Raw genomic sequence first — 20268 nt, 5'->3', positions numbered from 1 at the left:
CCAAAACTCTCCTCCCCCCTTAACGATTTGGCTTCTTTCATACTGTCTTCGACCGGTTTTACTACTTTTTAAGTTTCCAACAAAACTAAGAGTTCTCCGATTTATGACTTTTTTTCTTTGAGTGTTAAAATTCACAGACAAAAAAATCTTTTAAACGCCTACGTTTGCGAAAAATCGTACGATTTCCTACAAAATCTATGAAATATTTTTTCAAGTAGTTGGAAGCAAGATTAGAATTTTTCTTTCTGCTAATAAGGTAAAAGTCAGAAACTGTTAGGAAGAGCACTTTCTCGTTACAATTAAGAGCTCATACTTGAAGACACTTTCTTAGGAATGTCTAAGAACACTAATATCAAAATTGTTTAATTCTAACTTTGATGCATTATTCAACAGCAATATATCCCAAGAAAAACTTCCAATATAATTTTAGCTTCAAAAATACCATTACCATTTTTGTATGTTATTTTTTTTAAATTTTTTTTTGTACTAAAAAGTTTTTAATAATCGATTTATGGAATAAATCAATGAAAACTATGAAAATAAAACATCTTATTAACCAAAGTTGCCCATATAGATCGTTCCTTTAGCTTTCGCTCCGCCCGTGCATAAAACTTTATATGGAAAATTTTGTACAACAAGTGAGTAATTGCATAAAAATTACTCTTTGAATGTATTGTTAGTTAAACTTCATTCGTAAGAATTCGAAAATTATCTACTCCGGTTATTTTGATATCGCTTAGATTTATTTTTTTTTATAATATTAGGTAAACCTTCGTCGATTAGCTCATATGCGCTTCCTCTAAAGATATTTTCACTGCTTGATATTCATGCTGCGGCTACTGGGTCCGTGAAGTAATCAGCTGTATTCCTCATTTTAACGCATGCGCCGTCTAGTCTTTAAATTGGTTTATACACATTTACATATTGTAGGAGTTAAAAGTGTATGTGATTTGACTGTCATTACCTTTTGCAGGGGTTCAAAATATTTATGAACATTACTACGCTCTATGATGAGCGCATTTCGTATGTTAGTTCTTTAAGTTGCGCACACACTGCTACAGTTTGAGAATCACTGAGTTTACTCATCACTTACCTACATGCATAACTCACCTCTGGCGACCTATAAACATTGCTTGTAGGCGTTAGTATTAAACTGCCGGTTGGGTTCGCGTGGCGGGTCTACATTTTTTCCTTTTTTCCGGTGAAAATATTATAGAAGTAAGTTTCCAAAACTTTTAATTAGTGTAATGTTAAAGTTTCACATAAGCAAGAGCTTGTCATGGCGTATACGTAATGTGACATTGGCATTGAAATTGATCAGAGCGCCGACATACTATACATATATATTTGCAATTTTTTTCTAATTACGCGAGTATTAATCATAAGTACATATGAAAATGTATATGTGTTAAATGTGTAATTATGCGTTGCTAATTTTTCCCAAGTGAATTATGAGTGCTTGACTGGTTTATTGTCTCGGTCTTCTGGATTGCGTTGCCTGTCATTTTTGTGCCGCTTGTTTATTTCTCCCTTGTGTAGACTTACTTTCTAAGCATTTTATATTTTGGTTGCATTGTTGTACAATTTAAGTGAGTAGTTGATAGTTAACGTGTTGCTCGTGAATTTGTAGACGGAATTACAGAAGTTAAGTAATCCTAAATTTAAAACTGTTATGATGAGCCTCGAATAATCGAGTTTATAAAATATAATAAAATGTTGAATTTATTACATTTGAATTACAGTTAGTTGGCTGAGAAATACAGTATTGCATAAAATGACAACTCTTCCTAAAAAGAATTATTTTCGCCTTCGACGGTAAGAAGGAACACCTTCATACAAGGTGCTTTCCAAAGCAAACAGGACTTTTTGAATCTAGCGCCCCCTGCTGGCGCCATCTATATGTTGACTGGCGTAAGAATCTGCTATCTTTATCGATTGTCCAGTGAGAATTTCATGTCATTTCATTAAATGGAAGTGAAGTAATTGCGTTTTAAGTGTCAGTATGTTTGTGTTATCGGTGCGAAAATGAGCTTCGAACAAAGAGCCAACATTAAATGTTGTTTTAAAATTGGTAAAACTTTTACCGAAATGTTTCAATTGATGAAACAAGTTTATGGCTATGATTGCCTATCCCGTAACAGAGTGCACGAGTGGTTTCAACGTTTACAAAGTGGTCGTGAGGACATAAATGACGATCAACATGTGGGCCCATCAAAATCCGTGATCACCGGAAATTCCATCGAAACTGTGCGTGAATTCATCAACAATTAGCCGAAATCATCATTGAAATTCATGGAAATGGAATTGAAATCTTCAAAACATCGATTAATCGCATTTTGACCGAACATTTGGGCTTACGAAAGGTGTGTGCACGGTTTGTTCCGCACAAATTGACTGATGACCAAAAATTGCTCAGAATCCAACCACCGAAGGACGATTATTTTACCAAAAATCACATTTTAACCATTAATCTCTCCCCGTATTCATCTGATATGGCACTGTGCGATTTCTTCCTTTTCCAAAAAATAGCATTTGCTCATGAAAGGAAAGAGTTATGCAGACTTAGAGGCCATTCAAAAGGCTTGCATACTGGCGGCCATATCGGCCAACGAGCTAAAACACTCGTTCGATTGAAGCAGAAGGAGACTATTTTGAATAAAATAAATTGATTTTGCCGAAAAAAACATTTGTTCTGTTTTTTTTAAGTCCTGTTTACTTTGAAACGCAACTTGTACGTAGATTGTCTTTTGTATTTCGTGGTTAGAGAACAAAAGTAAATTTTAGTAATCGAAAATCGCTTTATTTTTTTTCAAATATTTTCCTATTCCTAGTCAAATATATACTTATATTCATTTGCATGCGTTTGAACCAATTTTCACTTTTATCACTCTGTTGAGGTATCTCCAAAACATGTTTTCCTGATTTCTTGAAAGACAATTGGCCAACAAATTATTGTCTACTGCTTAGAATTTGCTGTTCTGCGTTATTCTAATGGCATGGTTGCGATATGTTCAGTTGTGATAAAAAACAGGCAACCACTTGCTGGGGAGTGCTTCATGGGCGAAAAACTTTTAACTTTTAACTTTTTATCTTGAAACACCCATACGGTCGCCTGCTCTTTACTTTCGTGCGTTTTACACGTTTCAACATCACGATTGTCACGAATTCATAGAAGCACCGCTATCGTATTTTCTTAACTCTTCTCCCGAGCAATCACACGAGCCGTTTTTTTCGAGTGATCGCCAAATTGTGTGGGCTCCACCGTGAACAAATTTTTTACACTCAAATGTCCATGCAATATTGAATGTATGCTGGTCCCTCTAATACATATAGTTGTCTCTATCTCACGATAGGTCATATGACGATCTGGCAATATTACTTTGCGCATAGCATCAGTAGTTTTCGGAGCAAGAAATGATCATGGGCGACCTTCACGAAATCCCTTTTGAAGTGATCTGCAGCGACGGTTGAATACACCATACCATCGATAAACACTGGCATTTGATTAAGCTTCATCGCCAAAAAAAAAATTAATTTTATCGAAGCGCTGTTGCTGGAATAATTGTCGTCCAAAGTTATAAAAAATAATCGCGCGAAAACGTTTGCTATTATATTTTATTCCATTTTTTGGCCCAGATGAATATTTCAAGTTACTGTTAACAACACAAGTAGCGGCCGTATGTCAAAACGTTCAGAGTATGTATAACATCAAATATGACGAACTTTACGATCAAGTTGTCAGTTGCCACATTGCAACATCAGGTAGCCAGAGATAGCCTTGGTACTATGTGGGAGGCGGATAGAGTTCGAACAGGGGACAGGGATGAGAATGAAGGAAAGTCGAAACCGGCCTCAACTACGTGTATAATTTTGAGTGGATCATTACCTGGAGTGACGAAATCGTTCACCTCGAAACTTAGGATAAAAGCCCTTATAGAAGCGCGGCTATCCATTTCAACGGTTGGCAAGTCCTTGGGAGTCGGTAGGAATGGCAGGAAGCTGAAGTTAGACCCTCGCATAGGAACTAAGATTTTAGAATGCTTTAGGAGCAGGCAGAGTCAGCGGCATGACAGCACATTGAAATGGGCTAAAAAGTGGGGACGACATAATTGCAGATTTGTACGAGTCTGAATCTTTAGACAAGAAATAGAGGTTGCATTAGAGGTAATCCTTTCTTGTTATGAAGCTAATCATAATTGGTTCAAACGAGTTCTGTTTGTTTGGTTATGCAGATAATTTTCTGCCATTTATGATTTGAACAAAATATCAGCCAAATGACCATCATGGTTCCGTTTGTATATCTCCACCCGTTTTCGATGACCCGGTGCAGCAATTCGGCTGAAGTTTCGGTTATAGTGCGCTGAATGCTGTCTTCGAGCCCCTCGAGCGTTGCTGGCTGCATGGCGTAAACCTTTGATTTAACATACCCTAGGGTGTATTTTTTCGAAATTAAAGAGTCGCCAAACTTTGTACACAATGTGTTCATGTTTAGACGTTAAAGAGGCCCACCGTCTTGTTGGAAATAGAGATCGCCCGCGTCGATTTCATTAAATTCCGCGAAAAAAAGCGGTCAACAATGTGTTATAACGCTCGCTATTGTCGGTAACGGCATTTTCGGCATTGTTAAGACAGAAATGTGTCTTATCTGGCCGGACTGTGTTTTTGGGGAATAACTCTTACAGTTACCACCGGAGAACGTAAATTTGCGTAATATTCTTGGACAATTTCCAAACGTTGAAACGTTTTTGTACAATATTTGACAAAAATTCGTAAACAAACCTGGCAACAAAGAGCTGTCAAAGTCTCATCATTCCTATTGGTAGACGATGTATTTGAGATTATGCTGTTGCAAAAGAGATCTTGGCGAGCTCGGAGGTGTGAGCCAATGTGCTGTCACAGTGGAAGATGGTGTTTTGTGGAAATTTGGCGTCGACTTGACCCTTTTCCAAGTAGTCGACACACAGCACTTATTGCGAAAAAGCACGGCCATCGATAGAATATTCTACGTCCATCTTCGGAGCAGGTTCTACGTTTTCCTGCTCTTTCTCTTTGTTGTTCATATACTGATTACATATTTTAAAGAAAATTATTTCATAGAAACAAAAAATTTGTTACAGTTTTTCTATGAAATGTGCCACTGTGCAATAAAGCAAAAAGCTTTCATTTTTAAACACAAAGCATGCCTTATTTTCTCCAAAAACTCGTACAAACTTGAACACATATTTAAAAGCAAATGCAACGACTGAGTAGAAACATTCAATGGAATTACAAAAACAAAGTTTTGGATGGGCAGCTGTACTATACCTCACCGAACTCACTGTGCTCTTTCCATCGGCTCTGGTTGCTAAAGTATAAGCTTTCCGGACCAACTCTCAGACGTGCTGCCGACTACATTATTTCTAATGACGATCACCATCCAGCAGGTAGCTTTTGCCAGTCGATTTGTGTTACTCTCTCATAGGAACGATGCGCTCGTTGACATGCTGCTCTTTGAGTTGTTGAACTTGGACCGGCAAGTCAACAAGCAAGTCGCTTCATACAGACAGACCTTTTGTTGTATTAGCTTTGCCTGAGTATATATCACATATGTACATACATTTGTACTTGTGTGTACTCATGTTTTGTATGTATGTATGTATGATGTATGGTTGCTTATGGTAAATTGGGGCGCATATGGCTATCGAATTGAGAGCAACTTGGACTTTTGTTGACATTTTTGTTTTCCCTTTTCCAAGAGCACATACTCGTGTATGAAGTGGTCGCCACTTTGGCTTTGTGACCACACATTTTGTATTGGATTCAGCGCGAGCCGAGTAAAGCATACAAGCAAATATAAACTTATATATGTATATATGTGTATGTATGAGTGCGTGAGTGTAAATATGTATGTATGTATGTGCCCTAGTGTTTAAATTCTGATTTGGAATTGGAAAGAGCTGACCAATACAATAATAATAACAAGCTGCCACACATGCAAACTTACACAAATACCAATGTACAAGCGCTCATACAGACATACATATGTATGTATGTATGTATATATTTTTATGGAGAGTTTCGTATGAATATTTCCAATTTCAAAGCGGTATGGGGACCTTAGCAGCAACAGTCGCTTTCATACAAGTACAGTGTATCGTACGATCGCCAACACTAGCGGTGCGTGTGCTATTTATTTGGTTACTTAAGCGCGCGCAATTTGTTCGGACGGATTTCAAATCGATTTTCGTAATCAACCTTTGGAAGGTGTGTGAAAGTATTCTTTTTTCTATCTTTTACTTTTTTCAATAAAAAAATTTACAAAAATATTTCTTTTTTTTGGTTTTTGACAACCGTTTTGAGTGAAAAGCAATATAGAGCTACCAAAGGTGTAAAATAATTGAGTTCTATTATACTTATACTCATACATATGTACATGCTAGTATGTACATATGTACTTAGTACATTGCTTAGTTCTGCATGAGAGTGATAACAAAACCGGAAAGTTTGCAATGCAAGCTGGTACAAAGTGTCGCGTTTACGAAATGTATTTGAAACACTTTGTAATTTTATTAAATTTTTGTCTTACGAGCGCATATTTCAATATTTTTTTTAATTTACCGAGTTCTGTAGACGTCCTGAAAAGTTGGCTTAAAACGGGAATATTTTAACCACGAAAAATAAAAATAAGAATTATTAAGAATGTATCGTCACCTAAAAGGCAAAATAACGTAACATCACTTCTCATAAGTTTGCAGGCGAAGGAAAAACGATACAATAGAAACTACACATATTGAAATAAAAGTTGAGTTTTAGTTAGAAAATGGTAATATATTGGTTTTATCTGACAGCGGTAGTTACATATATATATGTACATATGTATATGTATATAGAGAGAATCGTAAGAAATTGAATTTGCATTTTAGGTGACGATATATTCATAAATCATTGATAATTGCGAATAAAAAATAAAAAAAATGTAATTTAGTAATTTCACTAAATATAGTGGAAATTCTGAAGATAACCATTTCTCAAAAATATTGTGAAACCCTGCTGCGAAGTATACATACATCAATGTGGGAAATTCTCTCATATGTTTTTCTTTCCATATGTCAAAAAATTAAACCCGAAATTCCGTAATATTCGAACTGTAGAAAAATAATATTTACCGAAAACTAGCTTCAACTGCCTATTACTGCAGAGAACCACATCCATACCAGTCAAACATTTTTAGCAAACCTTCAGCATTAAAAGTTGAGAAAGGGCTGTTTAGAGCTTAAAATGTTACATATGTATGTACATATCAATTCTTGAGTATTCTACAGAAGTGTCATGTCGCTGTTAATTCCCGTAGTTGCACGAAGCTGTGCTGTATGTCTGCATATCCATTGGTAGAGCGACATAGAGATGCATTGCAAAATTCCAGCAATTTAGTCATTTGCCCACTGTCAACTCTAAATTAATATTTGAATTCAACCAACAGAGACTAAATTCAATTGAAATGTTTTATTATCTCCTCAGACAACATAATTGAAGTTACCTCGCCATTTCATTAACGACATAGAGAGAGAAAAGTAAAACAGTGTAAAAACGTGAAATGGTAAATGAAAAATAATAAAAATGGAATAATAATGGAAAATAAATCAATAAAATAAAATTTTTCCTTAAATTGCATGGCCACGGTACTTTGTAGTCTTTTTCAGCATGAGCGCCATATTTCATAACTACCTAACATACACATACATAAGTATGTATGTACATGTGTATGTATATATGTATGTATGTATAAATGGGGTATATTGTATACTCATATATTTAAATTTCCAATTCAATTACATAATGGAAAAAAATTAAAAATTTAGTAGAACATAAAATATAATATACATACATATGTATGTAGCTTCGTCTGGCAGAAAATAGCTTTCTCCATTAAGCTTATCTTGGCAGCCGTGCTTTAGCGGTTCGTTCAAACAGCCCGCCAGCATTTTACCAACAAAAAGTGAATAAAAACAAAACTGTTAAGCAAACAGCTGAGCAATGAAAAATAAATGTATCAACTAGTCTTTTTGTATGGTGTGACGCTGAAGCCTGCTTATAAATATTTACATATGTATGTATATATAAGTATCAGGGTGGTGCTTAATGTGGAAATAAATATTTTTAAAGCCGATCGATGGAAATGTGGTCGACCATTTCACATATAAATTTTGGTTCTGATTGAAAATGCAAATAAAATTTATTTATAATCTTCATTTTTTGTATAAAAATAAAATAAATTTATAATTTGCAATCTCATTTGCGCGAAGTTCTATAAATAAAATGAAGAAAAACGAGAGAACTAGAGCAGGTGTGAAAATCAGTGGATACTGGCTATACTCGTGGTAAAAGCATACAAGGTTTCGAACATGCTTTAACAGATTGGCTGCCGGGTCAAACCAAATCGTACGACACGGGTTGTTCGACATTAAAAGTAGTAATGCTTTTTATGTGACGCGGCATGTCACGAAATGAATTTGATAGTATTTTCTGGTTACGCTGTTATCTGCATAAAAATTTGCTTAAAATTTCAAGGCACTATAACGATTTCTTTAGATTTTATGATAAAAACTATGAGGAAAAAATGGACTTAACAAAAAATTTTTTGGCAGTAATTGTGTTATTGATTTATAAATGGTGTCCTAAAATTACGCACGATTTTAATTTGCCGGACTTTATGTAGAAAAGTGTTGGAAACTCTAAAAATATATGTGTATAGGCAGCTCACAGTTACACGATAGAACAACATGTCTTCAATATTTGAACAATGTATTTAAAAAATAATGATTGCATGGCGGCCGCAGTTCGAAAATTTCATATAAAATATGGTCGCAATAGTGTATTAACTTCGTCAACTGTGTTAATTTTGGTAGCTGTTCACGAGAAAGACGGTGTTGACGGTTTGTCCAAGAGTAACGAATTCATGGTGGACGATGCCTTTGATGTCAAAAAAGACAATGATCACCGTTTTCACTTTGGATTTCATTCTTCCGGACTTCATCAGCGACCTCTTCCCGGCCCTCCAAAATGATCTGGTGCCACCGAAATACACTACTCCTTGCTAAAGCAACATCTGCGTTAGCCTGCTTGACCATATTAAACGTCTCTGTAGCAGATTTACCGATTTTCACACAAAATATGACGTACCTCTGATTTTCCTAGCTAACGAACGAGCGGCCGAATCCAGTCGGTGTGCGCACGCTTTGAAGTAGTTGCGGCGGAAGAAAATCAGTCCTATTACTTTCCGAACAAACCCTGTACAATGCTTCTCTATTAATATGTAAAAAACTGTATATATTTATTAACTTTCATTAAAATTCTGCGATACTTTGCAGATTTGGACTTTTACGGAAATAGTTTTGGTCACTTTGATAGTAATACTTTGATATAATGATTACTCTAGTGATTTTACCATATGTTATTTTTGAAATACCTTATTTAAAAGTAATGATAAGTGATTTTATTGCATTTACTAGCAACATTTTCAGCAATGTCTTTCAGAATGAAATCTAAACATTAGTTTAATTTTTCTATGAGACTCTTCTAATGGGGTAATCGGGTGACAAACATTTATCTGAAATAGTAATGCGAGTTGAATTCTTCCACTGGTGTTTACTAACGATCCGCCCTAATATATATCAAGGTAAATTTACTCAATAACCTACGCACATATAGTACTTAAATACCTAGGAAAGTATGTCTGTTTACTTAAAATATATAGTAAATAGACAGTCATATTTATACTGTATGTATGTACCTGTGTAGATATGTCACATGGAAAAGACATATAATTTTGCGTGCTCGTTATCAGTTGTGTCTATTTGCTTCAGTTTTTTGTCGATGCTGATTTGCGACAAAGTCGAAAAATGTCCATTTAAATTATTGCTCTTCGAAAATTTGTCGTTGGTTAGTTATATAATATGCACATTAAATAACCTTGACTAGTTTTTCAAGGAGATAACCAAAGTTTTGGCTTTTAATGTTTATCAAAACTCTCATTAACGTCCTCTGCATACTTGAGTAGCAATCTTCGGTTATATGCTCTCACTATTCTATTCTAAACTACTCTACCTTAAACTGCACGTCAATGCATGTAGACCAATTAATTTCCATGAATTTGTTAAGGCGGTTAGTACTTAAAAGGATAAGCAGAACTATGTGTGCATTTGAATAATGCTGAATAAATTAAACAAATATTAGCTAAAGCCACAGTAAAAAAAATCTCTATGACAAATATTAGCTAATGTCATATTAACCAAACCCCATGATACTGAAACAAATATAAGGGTACTAAACGAATTTAGATAAACGTTAATAATGAACTGATGAAAGCTGTTCCAGAAGAAAAAAAGTAGGCCAGACGTAGTTCTATTGTAACGAAACAAAACAAAGTTCTATGCTTTATAAGGCTGCAAACAGCAGTAAATATTCACAAACTTTCATTGATCTTATTTAGTGTAAGGTAGTTTGAAAGTCAGGTCCGGTTAGGTCACGCTCAGGTGAGATAGTTAATAAGATTTAGAAAAAAGTAAAAACTATGAAAAAATTAATATATTTTTAATTATTTGTACAATGAGTCTTTATTTGTTTACTTCGGTTTCGGTAATCAAAGGGTTTAAGATGAGTAGGTGATTAGCCTTCTGCATCCGAGCCTAGTTCCGGGGCTACCGGTTTCGCCTCTAGGATGACAATGGCGTAGGAGTTTCCTCCTCGCAGGTGCTATGGTGCTATGGTTATACCGCCTTTACTCGGTCGTCAGAGTCTCGTTCGTAGTGAACAACGACAAATCCGCGTGAAGGTGAGGTTGACGTTTGGAAGGGATAGGCTATATATTCACATCACCAACCCCATTTGACCATTTTTGGTATTAGCTGAATGAGCCTTTATTAGTGAGGGTAAAAATGTGAAAAATTCACCAACGAAAATTACGGAAAAATATAAAAGACTGTTGAAAATATCTACACAAGCCGCTCAATATGAAATATTTTAATTTTTATGCATCCATCAAGATAGAAGTGATCGTTAGAGCCATTTACTGATTAATGACTTAGCAATGGCGAGAATTTTAAAATCCGAGAGCATAAAAGTTATAAATACATATGTAAGTATATGAAGTACCAGCTGATTCATTTACTTTGGTGTCTTTTGGAATTCTTAAACGTTCGGAACGGTCTTAGGACGGGGATGTTGAGTGACTTGTAGAATTTGGTCTTTGTCCGTCGATAGAGGTCTTTACTTCTCAATTGCCTACTCAGTCCGAACTCAGTCCAGGTGCTATACCTATTGGCAAGAGTTGTTCTGTGTGGGACTTCAACGCTTACGTTATTGTAGGTGTTAATGCTGGTTCCAAGATTAAAATTATCTACTACTTCGAAGTTATGACTGTCAACAGTGACGTGAGAGCCAAGTCGCGTGTGCGACGACTGTTTGTTTGATGACAGGAGGTATTTCGTCTTGCCCTCGTTCACTGACAGACCCATTTGCTTTGCTTATTTGTCTAACCTGGAGAAAGTAAAACTAACGGCACGGTTTTTTATATTAGTTGTACATCTTTGTAGAAGATTGTCATCCGAAGCAATTTTGTCCTTTTCGTTCAGGTTGTTTTTTTACGTGGCGGGACTAAATCCCAGCGCACAACTCTGGGGAGGGATATTTCGCCTTCTCATTTAAGCTCGCCCTAAAACGGATGTTTTTTTAGCTACGCAGAGGATACTTGGTTTAAGACTGAAAGTCGGGAGCTGCTTGAGTCATATGAATCGCTGTGACCACTCCTAAGTGAATGGCGCTCAGAGAACTTTCTTCACTTACATTTACTTCTACACATGGCTAAATCCTTCAATGTCATTGGGTTGAGATTTTAACTAAGATAACTGGAGTAGCACACAAATTCTGCTAAATTTTTAGCTTCTCCTTTTCGAACTAAGCTTTCCTAGTCTTATATACAGATGCTTAATCAAGTCAATTAAAAAGTGGCGGAATTGTACATAGTAAGTTTCTGCAGAAGCACCAATTAACACTTCGTTTAATTGTGAATTATCGCAATGGTGTTGCTTTAATCTTCCTTTTATAATAGCTTAATCCATTTCTCCACTACTTTGTTATAGCATATATTTCGCGGTTGTTTTTCGTCATTGCAGACAGGTGCTGTACAAGATTGCGATAACAGGTGTGTTATATACATATATAGATAGTTTTTTGTCGGGTTTGAAAACAGCTTAGTAAAGTAAATATTGTTTTTCATTTTCATCATTAAGGCGGTAAATGTTGCTTTGATTTATTTTGTAAATATAATTTAACTTATTCTATAAAGTCAGATGATGTTTGGATGCAGGTTTGTTTGTAGCGGAGTGCAAAATACTGGAATAACGTTGAGATTTAGTAAAGTTTGAACCTAGTCAAGAGATTTGCTTACAAAATTATATGTCTAACAATGCCTCTCTATTAATATGTATAAAACTGTATATGTCAACTTTCATTAAATTTCTGCAGTACTTCGCAGATTAAATAAAGAGATTAGAAAATTAATCAATAATTCAGTTGACAACACTGTATTCCTGTATATATATATGTATATATATATATATATTTTATATATATATGTATGTATATATGTATATTTTATTTATTAATTTGCATTTACAAGTGCATTTATGTGTCAATATAAAAAATATTAGATAGCCTATTGTTAGTTTTCAATTTGGTTTGATATACATAAGTTGGTTTGGTTTATTAAAATTGTGTTATCAAAATTAGTAAACACAGTAACACCGGTGCATTTCTTATAGTTCTATGATTGTTACAAGCAACCTTGAAAACATTTTTTATACCCTGAATAGGATATATTAAGTTTGTAACACCCGGAAGGAAGCATCAGAGAACCTATAAAGTATATACATATAAGTATAAATGATCAGTATGTTGAGCTGAGTCGATTTAGCTATGCCCGTCTGTCGAACTAGTCTCTCAGTTTTTAAGATATCGTTTTGAAATTTTGTAAACGTAATTTCCTCTTCAAGAAGCTGTTCATTTGTTGGAACTGCCGATATCGGACCACTATAGCATATAGCTGCCATACAAACTGAACGATTGGAATCAAGTTCTTGTATGGAAAACTTTTACATTTGACAAGATATATACACGAAATTTGGTATAGATTACTTTCTAAGGCAGCTATGTAATCTGCGAAAAAATTGTTCAAATCGGATTACTATAGCATATAGCTTCCATACAAACTGGACACATAGTTACTAAAAGAAATGCACCTGTGAAGGGTATATTAGCTTCGGTGCAGCCGAAGTTAACGTTTTTTCTTGTTTATTCTTTAACATTAGGAAATGAGGTTTGGACTAATGTTCACTATAAGCCAATTCCATATGTGTTAATCGCTAAACTCCATGTTCACTAAATTTTTGTGATAAACATAACAAACATAAAGGCAAAGACGGGCGGGAAGAAGGAAATAACTATATTGGATTGCTGATTACACAAATTTTTGACATCACTCAGGTATGCTCGAGAACATATTTTTAAGCATTTTTATAAATTAATAACTCACTTACGGACAGAAATTTTCGGCATAAAGCTTGTTGGAATAATAAAAATCATTATACTTGTATGTAGGATATGGCGATTGGGATAATTCGTAGACTAAATTCACATAATTTCGATATTATACTCTAGAATATATGTAAGTTATGCGGAAGGAAAATCTTTATATTAGGTAAATGTGGCCTAAGGAAAGTATTAACCCGATTCAATTCATTTTTAGCATATTATTATCGGGAAAGGGCTCTCTCTGAATTGCAATAATATGTCTGACGGATTGATCGATATTTTTAGTCAAAAGTCCACTACAGGCACTGGGGTCCACATCTTCGATATATGGGGCTTGAACACTTTTGGTTCGATTTAGACAATTTTATGTCATAAGATGACTAAGTATCAAAGGCACTATTCGTGCAAAGTTTTATCCATATACTGGAGGCGTCTTTCTTTACTGTGGCTGACACATAGATAATACTACTACTGCCATGTATATGATTTCTATTAGTTAGGCTGACACCGGCTCCTATAAAGCCTTCTTATAACATACTGGATGTTAATTTTAATGTTTTTGACACATGGCGAGTGGACAGGGTTATCATCCGATTTCATCAATTTTCACTCTTCAATAAGGTCCCAAAAGATTTATCCTGTGTAAATTTGGATGATATGGCTTAAATGGTTTCGAAGATATTATATATACATTAAATCTATTAGAGGGCACGGCGGTGGCGTCGCAGTGGCCCGACTACGCCTATCTACAATACTAAACTTTTTATGTTTCATCACAATTAATTAATTTTTTCCCAAGTTACAGCTTGCACGGACAGACGGAAGGATTTCAAATTGTTTCGTCATCCTGATCATTTATAAATATATATATATATATAGCCTATATCTATCTTGATTAGTTTTAGGTGATACAACCGTTAGGTGAACAAAACTATTATACTCTATAGCAACATATTGCAAGAGATGTTTTAAGTACATTCAATTCTTTGTTTATAGACTAAAATGCAAGTTTAATAAAGATACCTTGCCAACAGAATACAGTTAGAGCTTTTGGAGGACTCTAAAACTATCTAACTCTTAAGAGATGTATATAAATACAGCGTCGATATTTATGTAAACTAAATTTTGTTTCTAAAAATTTTTAATTATTGCGTTATCAACTGCAAAGTAAAGCTAGAAAACTCAGAGGCCTTCAAATGGAAAAAGGGCTTGATTCTAGTCCCATATTGCTTATTGTTACCATTTTAAATTTTCATTCTTCAAGCACTTTATGTGATGTGAATTTTTCAAGAATAAAGCTTTGCCACACAGACGAATTATTGAAATGACGTACTGAAATCGCATTCTTCTCACGGAATTCGTCATTTCTATGGTAGCATTGATTGTTGAAAAGTTGTCAAACTTTAAGATAATTTGAAAATTATATTATATTATATGGAAGGTGGGCGTGGTTGTATTCGGAATTGTTTCGTACATTGTCATAGCTTATACAAGCATAAAACATTGGCTATGAATAGTATACATAGTTATGAGTTCACGAAGAATTAAGAGAACGATGAGAAGTTAGTAATGCCTCTTTGGTCATCATGAGTTTTTAAAAATAATTTAATATACAAGTATATACATAACATAGCATAATGCCTGCTTTTTCTGTTTTTTTAGGCGAGAAAAAATTAAAAACATTTTCTTATATAAACTATTTTTATCCCCGACAAATAACTCTGCGATATATAATTGTCGTACCAAACAACACTTAAAAGAAACCAATAAGGGGTTCCAAGATTATCACAAATTGATATGCTTATGAGCATTTATATGTGATATTTGTATACTTTGTGCATATAAAATATTGTTTTATGAAGGAAGTATATGGGTTAAGACATAATTGAAAATAAAGCACTTAAAAAGATTAGTAAAAGCGTTTTAAATAATTTTAGCAAGATTTGATTAATTTTATTTGACGCAAATTTCAATGCTTTTATCGGTAAATAACAATTTGTTGTTTAGATTATGGTTATAGTAGCCCATATAGCTTGCTTATATGTTTATTTCACCTGAAATTATTCGATATATATACATACATATATGATTTTATGTATATATCATAATGATAATCCTATAAACATTTGAATATATATCAAGTAGAAACTTTTCTCGTTGTATGGGCAACGATCTGTCACGCCCACTAAATAAAAAATTACCAAAATAAGCTAAAAAAAGATACGGCTCATTGCCAAAAGTGATCCAATAATGAAGTGAAAGTAGAAATAATACTATAGAGGACTAAATTTTGCAACAGTTCAAAAGATATTCTAGGGGCGTTGTACCCGTCACTTTTTGGCAGCTTTTTTATCTCACACGCTATTATAATAAGCAAAGCGGAACATCTAAAAAGATATCCGCAAAACTCTATTTTAAAATAATTTCTCCATATCTTCTTGGAATCCATATACCCAATTTAATGATTTCCGTCGCTGTAGTTCATATCGACAAATGATGTTAGGAGAGAGTATTAGGCTTCGAAGAATGTCATTTGAAGAGGTCACACGAAAGAGAGTAGCCTTGTCTGAAACCTCGTTTGGTATCGAACGGCTCGGAGAGATCCTTCCCGATACTGACGGAGCTTTTGGTGTTACCCAATGTCAGCTTGACAGCTACTACATATTACGCAACATTTAACATTTGAAAGATAACGCTATTTTACACCACTGGAAGAATAAAACGATACGTCGAAATATCATACTTCTGAAAAATTTTAGTGATGACAAAGACTTTAAAATGCTCCGTTTTCTGACGGAGTTCATTCATTGTCAGTTTTATGAGGTACACATAAAGACCGACCGCGCGTTTGTAGTTGCTCCAACTACAAATAAAAGTCTGAGAGCGTGTACTAAAATGAGTGTATCATTTCGACGTATCGTTATCTTAATAGGTCTAAAGAAAAGGCTCTATATAATATAGGTAAGAAATTCTAAACAATCGGATCTAAGCATCATTATGTCGGTTACATAAGGTACTGTGGTCGGTTTATTTAAAATTGTTCGGCGGCAACTTTGTTTGCAATCAAAATAGTCTTCGAGGTGATATTGGGTTTTTAGGTCTTACTGTACGACGAAATAGATAAATATAAAGGAAAATGAAAAGTGGGTGCGCTCGAATACATGCCAAAGTTTTAATTCTAAAGCAAATTACTTCTAACAAACAAACAAAATAGCATAACTCGTAACTCAAAATATTGCTCAGCTGACTGCTAGCTTTCCGGGTTAGGTGTTCAAGGTTACTTTTGATGCTAAAATTAGAAATTGATATATATATACATATATTATAATTTATAAAGAGAATACAAACTTTCTCTTTTTTCTATTAGATTGTAGAGGCAGGAAAACAGCAATAAGTAATCATAAATAAAAACAAAATTACGTATAACTTAAAATTTGGCCAAGAGCCAGACATGTTCTGCAAAAAACAAGAGAGAAGTTCATTTCTTGTACATACTTATTATCTATGCTTTACTAATAGTCCACTCATTTCTTTTCTTTATAGCCCACATATCCCCCTCCACTTAAACACCTACTTTTATAACTCGAAAACTCGCACAGTCAAAAATCAATCATGGAGCGCCGAGGATTAACAACAGCCTTTGTAAACCCTTTCGGGCAGCGACCCTGGATGACAAATACTGGCGCAGCAGCACCTTCAGCGGGTAACAAAGGCCTGAAGGGTATTGTGGCAGGCGGTATTACCGGCGGTATTGAAATTTGTATTACATTTCCCACCGAATATGTGAAGACACAATTGCAGTTGGACGAAAAGGGTAAGTTGAAGTGAACGTTTGGCTGAAGGTTTAATGTCATCCAAAAATGGGTGTGTCAGGCGTCAAAGTATGCTAATGCCTGTACACTTTGCTTTTACTTTTGAAATTTGAACAATGGGTCAAGGCTTAAGGTTGGGTGCAGAAAACCAAGTTCGAAATTAAAAATTCTTCTATATTTTGTTTTCCACTTCTTCACCAATTTTTAATATTGCGATATATTTCCCAATATAGCGTCTCTTAAGATCAAGCTATGAACCAGTTGCTTTTCATTGTTGAGAAGCATATTCCTTTCGCCAAATCCCCGTTATTTCTGCAAATTGGCATAGAATCGGTGAAATAATTCGGAATAGTAGAGCTTGTTCATTATTATGTCTTTCTCCATTTACCGTCTAGTCGAAAAGTCGAAAGATCCCAGAAAGTAGAGTTTATTTCCATTCCAATTGTTATGAGAGCTTTTGTAGAGCAGGTTCGCAGAAAATGTCCAACTTTTATTACTGTGAATTGGTTTCACCCATGCACTTGTTGTCCGGAATGAGCAAACATGGCACCACTCACACCATTTCAAAGTAATTACTGTCTGTCAATACGAAATTCTGAACTTTTGTCAGTTTATCCTATTTGGTAACCGTTTCGCGGTATCTGAACGGGATTCATAAAAAAACTGACATGATCGCGTGCCACTTATCTAGGAATTTACCTCTATAAATAATACATAACCTCAATGTAAGGTCTAAAACCTAACAAAATTCAATAAACTTTAAATATCCCTTACTCAATTACAGGTGCCAACAAAAAGTACAATGGCATTGCCGACTGCGTCAAGAAGACTATCAAATCTAATGGTTTCTTTGGTTTGTATCGTGGCTTGAGTGTGCTGATCTATGGCAGTATTCCCAAATCTGCAGCGCGGTGGGTTTACATTAGAGTCGATTCCTTTTTCTACTTTTACTAATATATTTTTTATTACAGTTTTGGTGCATTTGAGTTCCTGCGCAGCAACATGGCCGATTCCAATAACCAGCTCAGTAATTCGGGCAAACTTTTATGTGGTCTTGGTGCTGGCGTGTGCGAAGCTGTTTTGGCCGTCACACCCATGGAGACTGTCAAAGTGAAATTCATTAATGATCAGCGCAGCGCAAATCCACAGTACCGCGGTTTCTTCCATGGCGTCAGCACAATTGTGAAGCAGGAAGGTGAGAACTAAAATTTATTTTATTGTTCTATATGATTTTTATTACTTTTCTTTGCCATTCAAGGTCTGGGCGGTGTATATAAGGGTTTGACACCTACCATACTTAAACAGGGCTCGAATCAGGCGATACGCTTCTTCGTTATGGAATCATTGAAGGATCTCTATAAACGCGGTGATCACGAAAAGACCGTGCCCAAGCTGGTAGTGGGCGCATTTGGTGCGATCGCTGGTGCCGCCTCGGTATTTGGCAATACACCACTCGATGTGGTGAAGACACGTATGCAGGGTTTGGAGGCATCCAAGTACAAAAACACAGCTGATTGTGCGTTGCAAATTTGGCGCAATGAGGGCGTAACGGCCTTCTACAAGGGCACAGTGCCACGTTTGGGTCGTGTCTGCTTGGATGTGGCCATTACATTTATGATTTACGACTCCTTCATGGATCTGTTCAACAAGGTTTGGAAATAATAGACAACAAAATGGCACCAGCATTAGCAACTTATCGAAAATATAAATATTTATAGAAAGTTGTTGTAAAATAATTTAGTAAACGAGACCATGTCCATATATGCGATCACGTGCTGCAGTTCTCCCACATACATACATACAAACATGGACATACATACGTATGTATATGAAGATACAATTGTTAATTAGCTAAAATGTAGAGTAGATTTAAATGAATGGAAGTTACACACTTACATACTTACATATACATATACATGTAGATGCAGATGTGAATGAAATATATACAGCAATTACTTCCTAGTCAATTTAGCCATTAAACGGGCTCATACAACAATTTAAATGGATAAATTAACGTATAGATTTTCATCATTAAGCAAATATGAAGAATTTACAACGGACTTATGTACATGCAGGACAGTTGAACTGAACATTAGCTTGGGCCAAATATACACACATATACCATATACATATATACCTACTTAAATACATACATACATATTATGTATATGATCGCGGTGAACAACTAGAAAAGTTGCATTCTAGTAATTAATGTAGCTTAAAACTTGAATAGTGTCATTATGCCCCTTCAACCGTTAATTGTTGTCTACATACATATGTATGTGTATACATATGTAAATATTTATAAACGAAAGCATGGCACAACGTGTCTTTAGTTACTTGAAACATTCTAGCGATTTTTTAGAAATCTATATGTGTAATATATTAGTACACAGTCTCCTGCATTTGTAAATTATAATTATTTATATGGTGTAATTTGATTTGATGATGCATTTACTTAAACATTTGTAAAATAAACGACACAAACCAATGTCTGTTAATTGTAAATTAAAGAAAAAGATATTAAAACTGTTTTTAATCAAAAAATATATAATAAGTATATAAATATGTAAGCAGTGAAGAGCTAAGTTCGGGTGCAGCCGATATATTTACCTTCTTAATTTATTCTTCAAAAACTAGTCGTCACCGCTTTTTCCAATTCTCGAAACAGTTGCTAAAGTCAATTTCCGGAATAGCCTTCAATGCACGTAGCGATTCACGTTTAATGGCTTCAATTGACTCAAAATGTTTTCTCCGAAGCGGTCGTTTGGGTTTGGTGAATAGCCAGAAGTCACACTGAGCTAAGTCAGGCAAATACGGTGGTTGCGACACGATATTGGTTGAAAGTTGTCGAAAAACTCACGAAGAATCAATGCGGGATGCAAAACCC

The 20268-nt window shown here is 34.9% G+C and overlaps 1 protein-coding gene across 3 annotated transcripts; it reads left to right on the top strand.

The window, feature by feature from the left end:
* The first annotated feature begins 1132 nt into the window (after window positions 1–1132).
* LOC120780233 (putative tricarboxylate transport protein, mitochondrial) lies at window positions 1133–19886 on the top strand. Of its 3 annotated transcripts, none has more exons than XM_040112505.1 (5): window positions 1133–1218; window positions 17110–17380; window positions 18163–18289; window positions 18350–18573; window positions 18637–19886. In XM_040112505.1, exons 2-5 carry the CDS (start codon window positions 17179–17181, stop codon window positions 19038–19040), a joined length of 957 nt encoding a protein of 318 aa, XP_039968439.1. In that variant the 5' UTR covers window positions 1133–1218; window positions 17110–17178; the 3' UTR covers window positions 19041–19886. The 3 variants fall into 3 exon arrangements, with proteins under 3 accessions (XP_039968439.1, XP_039968423.1, XP_039968431.1); XM_040112489.1 differs by lacking the exon at window positions 1133–1218 and adding an exon at window positions 6114–6243; XM_040112497.1 differs by lacking the exon at window positions 1133–1218 and adding an exon at window positions 7303–7576.
* Window positions 19887–20268: the final 382 nt, after the last annotated feature.

Source organism: Bactrocera tryoni, chromosome 1, assembly GCF_016617805.1.
Source record: "Bactrocera tryoni isolate S06 chromosome 1, CSIRO_BtryS06_freeze2, whole genome shotgun sequence".
Taxonomy (NCBI): Eukaryota; Metazoa; Arthropoda; class Insecta; order Diptera; family Tephritidae; genus Bactrocera; species Bactrocera tryoni.
Note: the sequence above shows the minus strand (reverse complement) of the source record. Positions and strands in the feature narration are given on the sequence as shown.

Bases quoted from the DNA above. Each gene is read 5' to 3' on its own strand.
- LOC120780233 (XM_040112505.1), top strand. From the start codon at position 17,179: ATGGAGCGCCGAGGATTAACAACAGCCTTTGTAAACCCTTTCGGGCAG. The intron at 17,381-18,162 runs GTAAGTTGAAGT...ACTCAATTACAG, and splicing joins ATTGCAGTTGGACGAAAAGG to GTGCCAACAAAAAGTACAAT. The intron at 18,290-18,349 runs GTGGGTTTACAT...TTTTTATTACAG, and splicing joins ATTCCCAAATCTGCAGCGCG to TTTTGGTGCATTTGAGTTCC.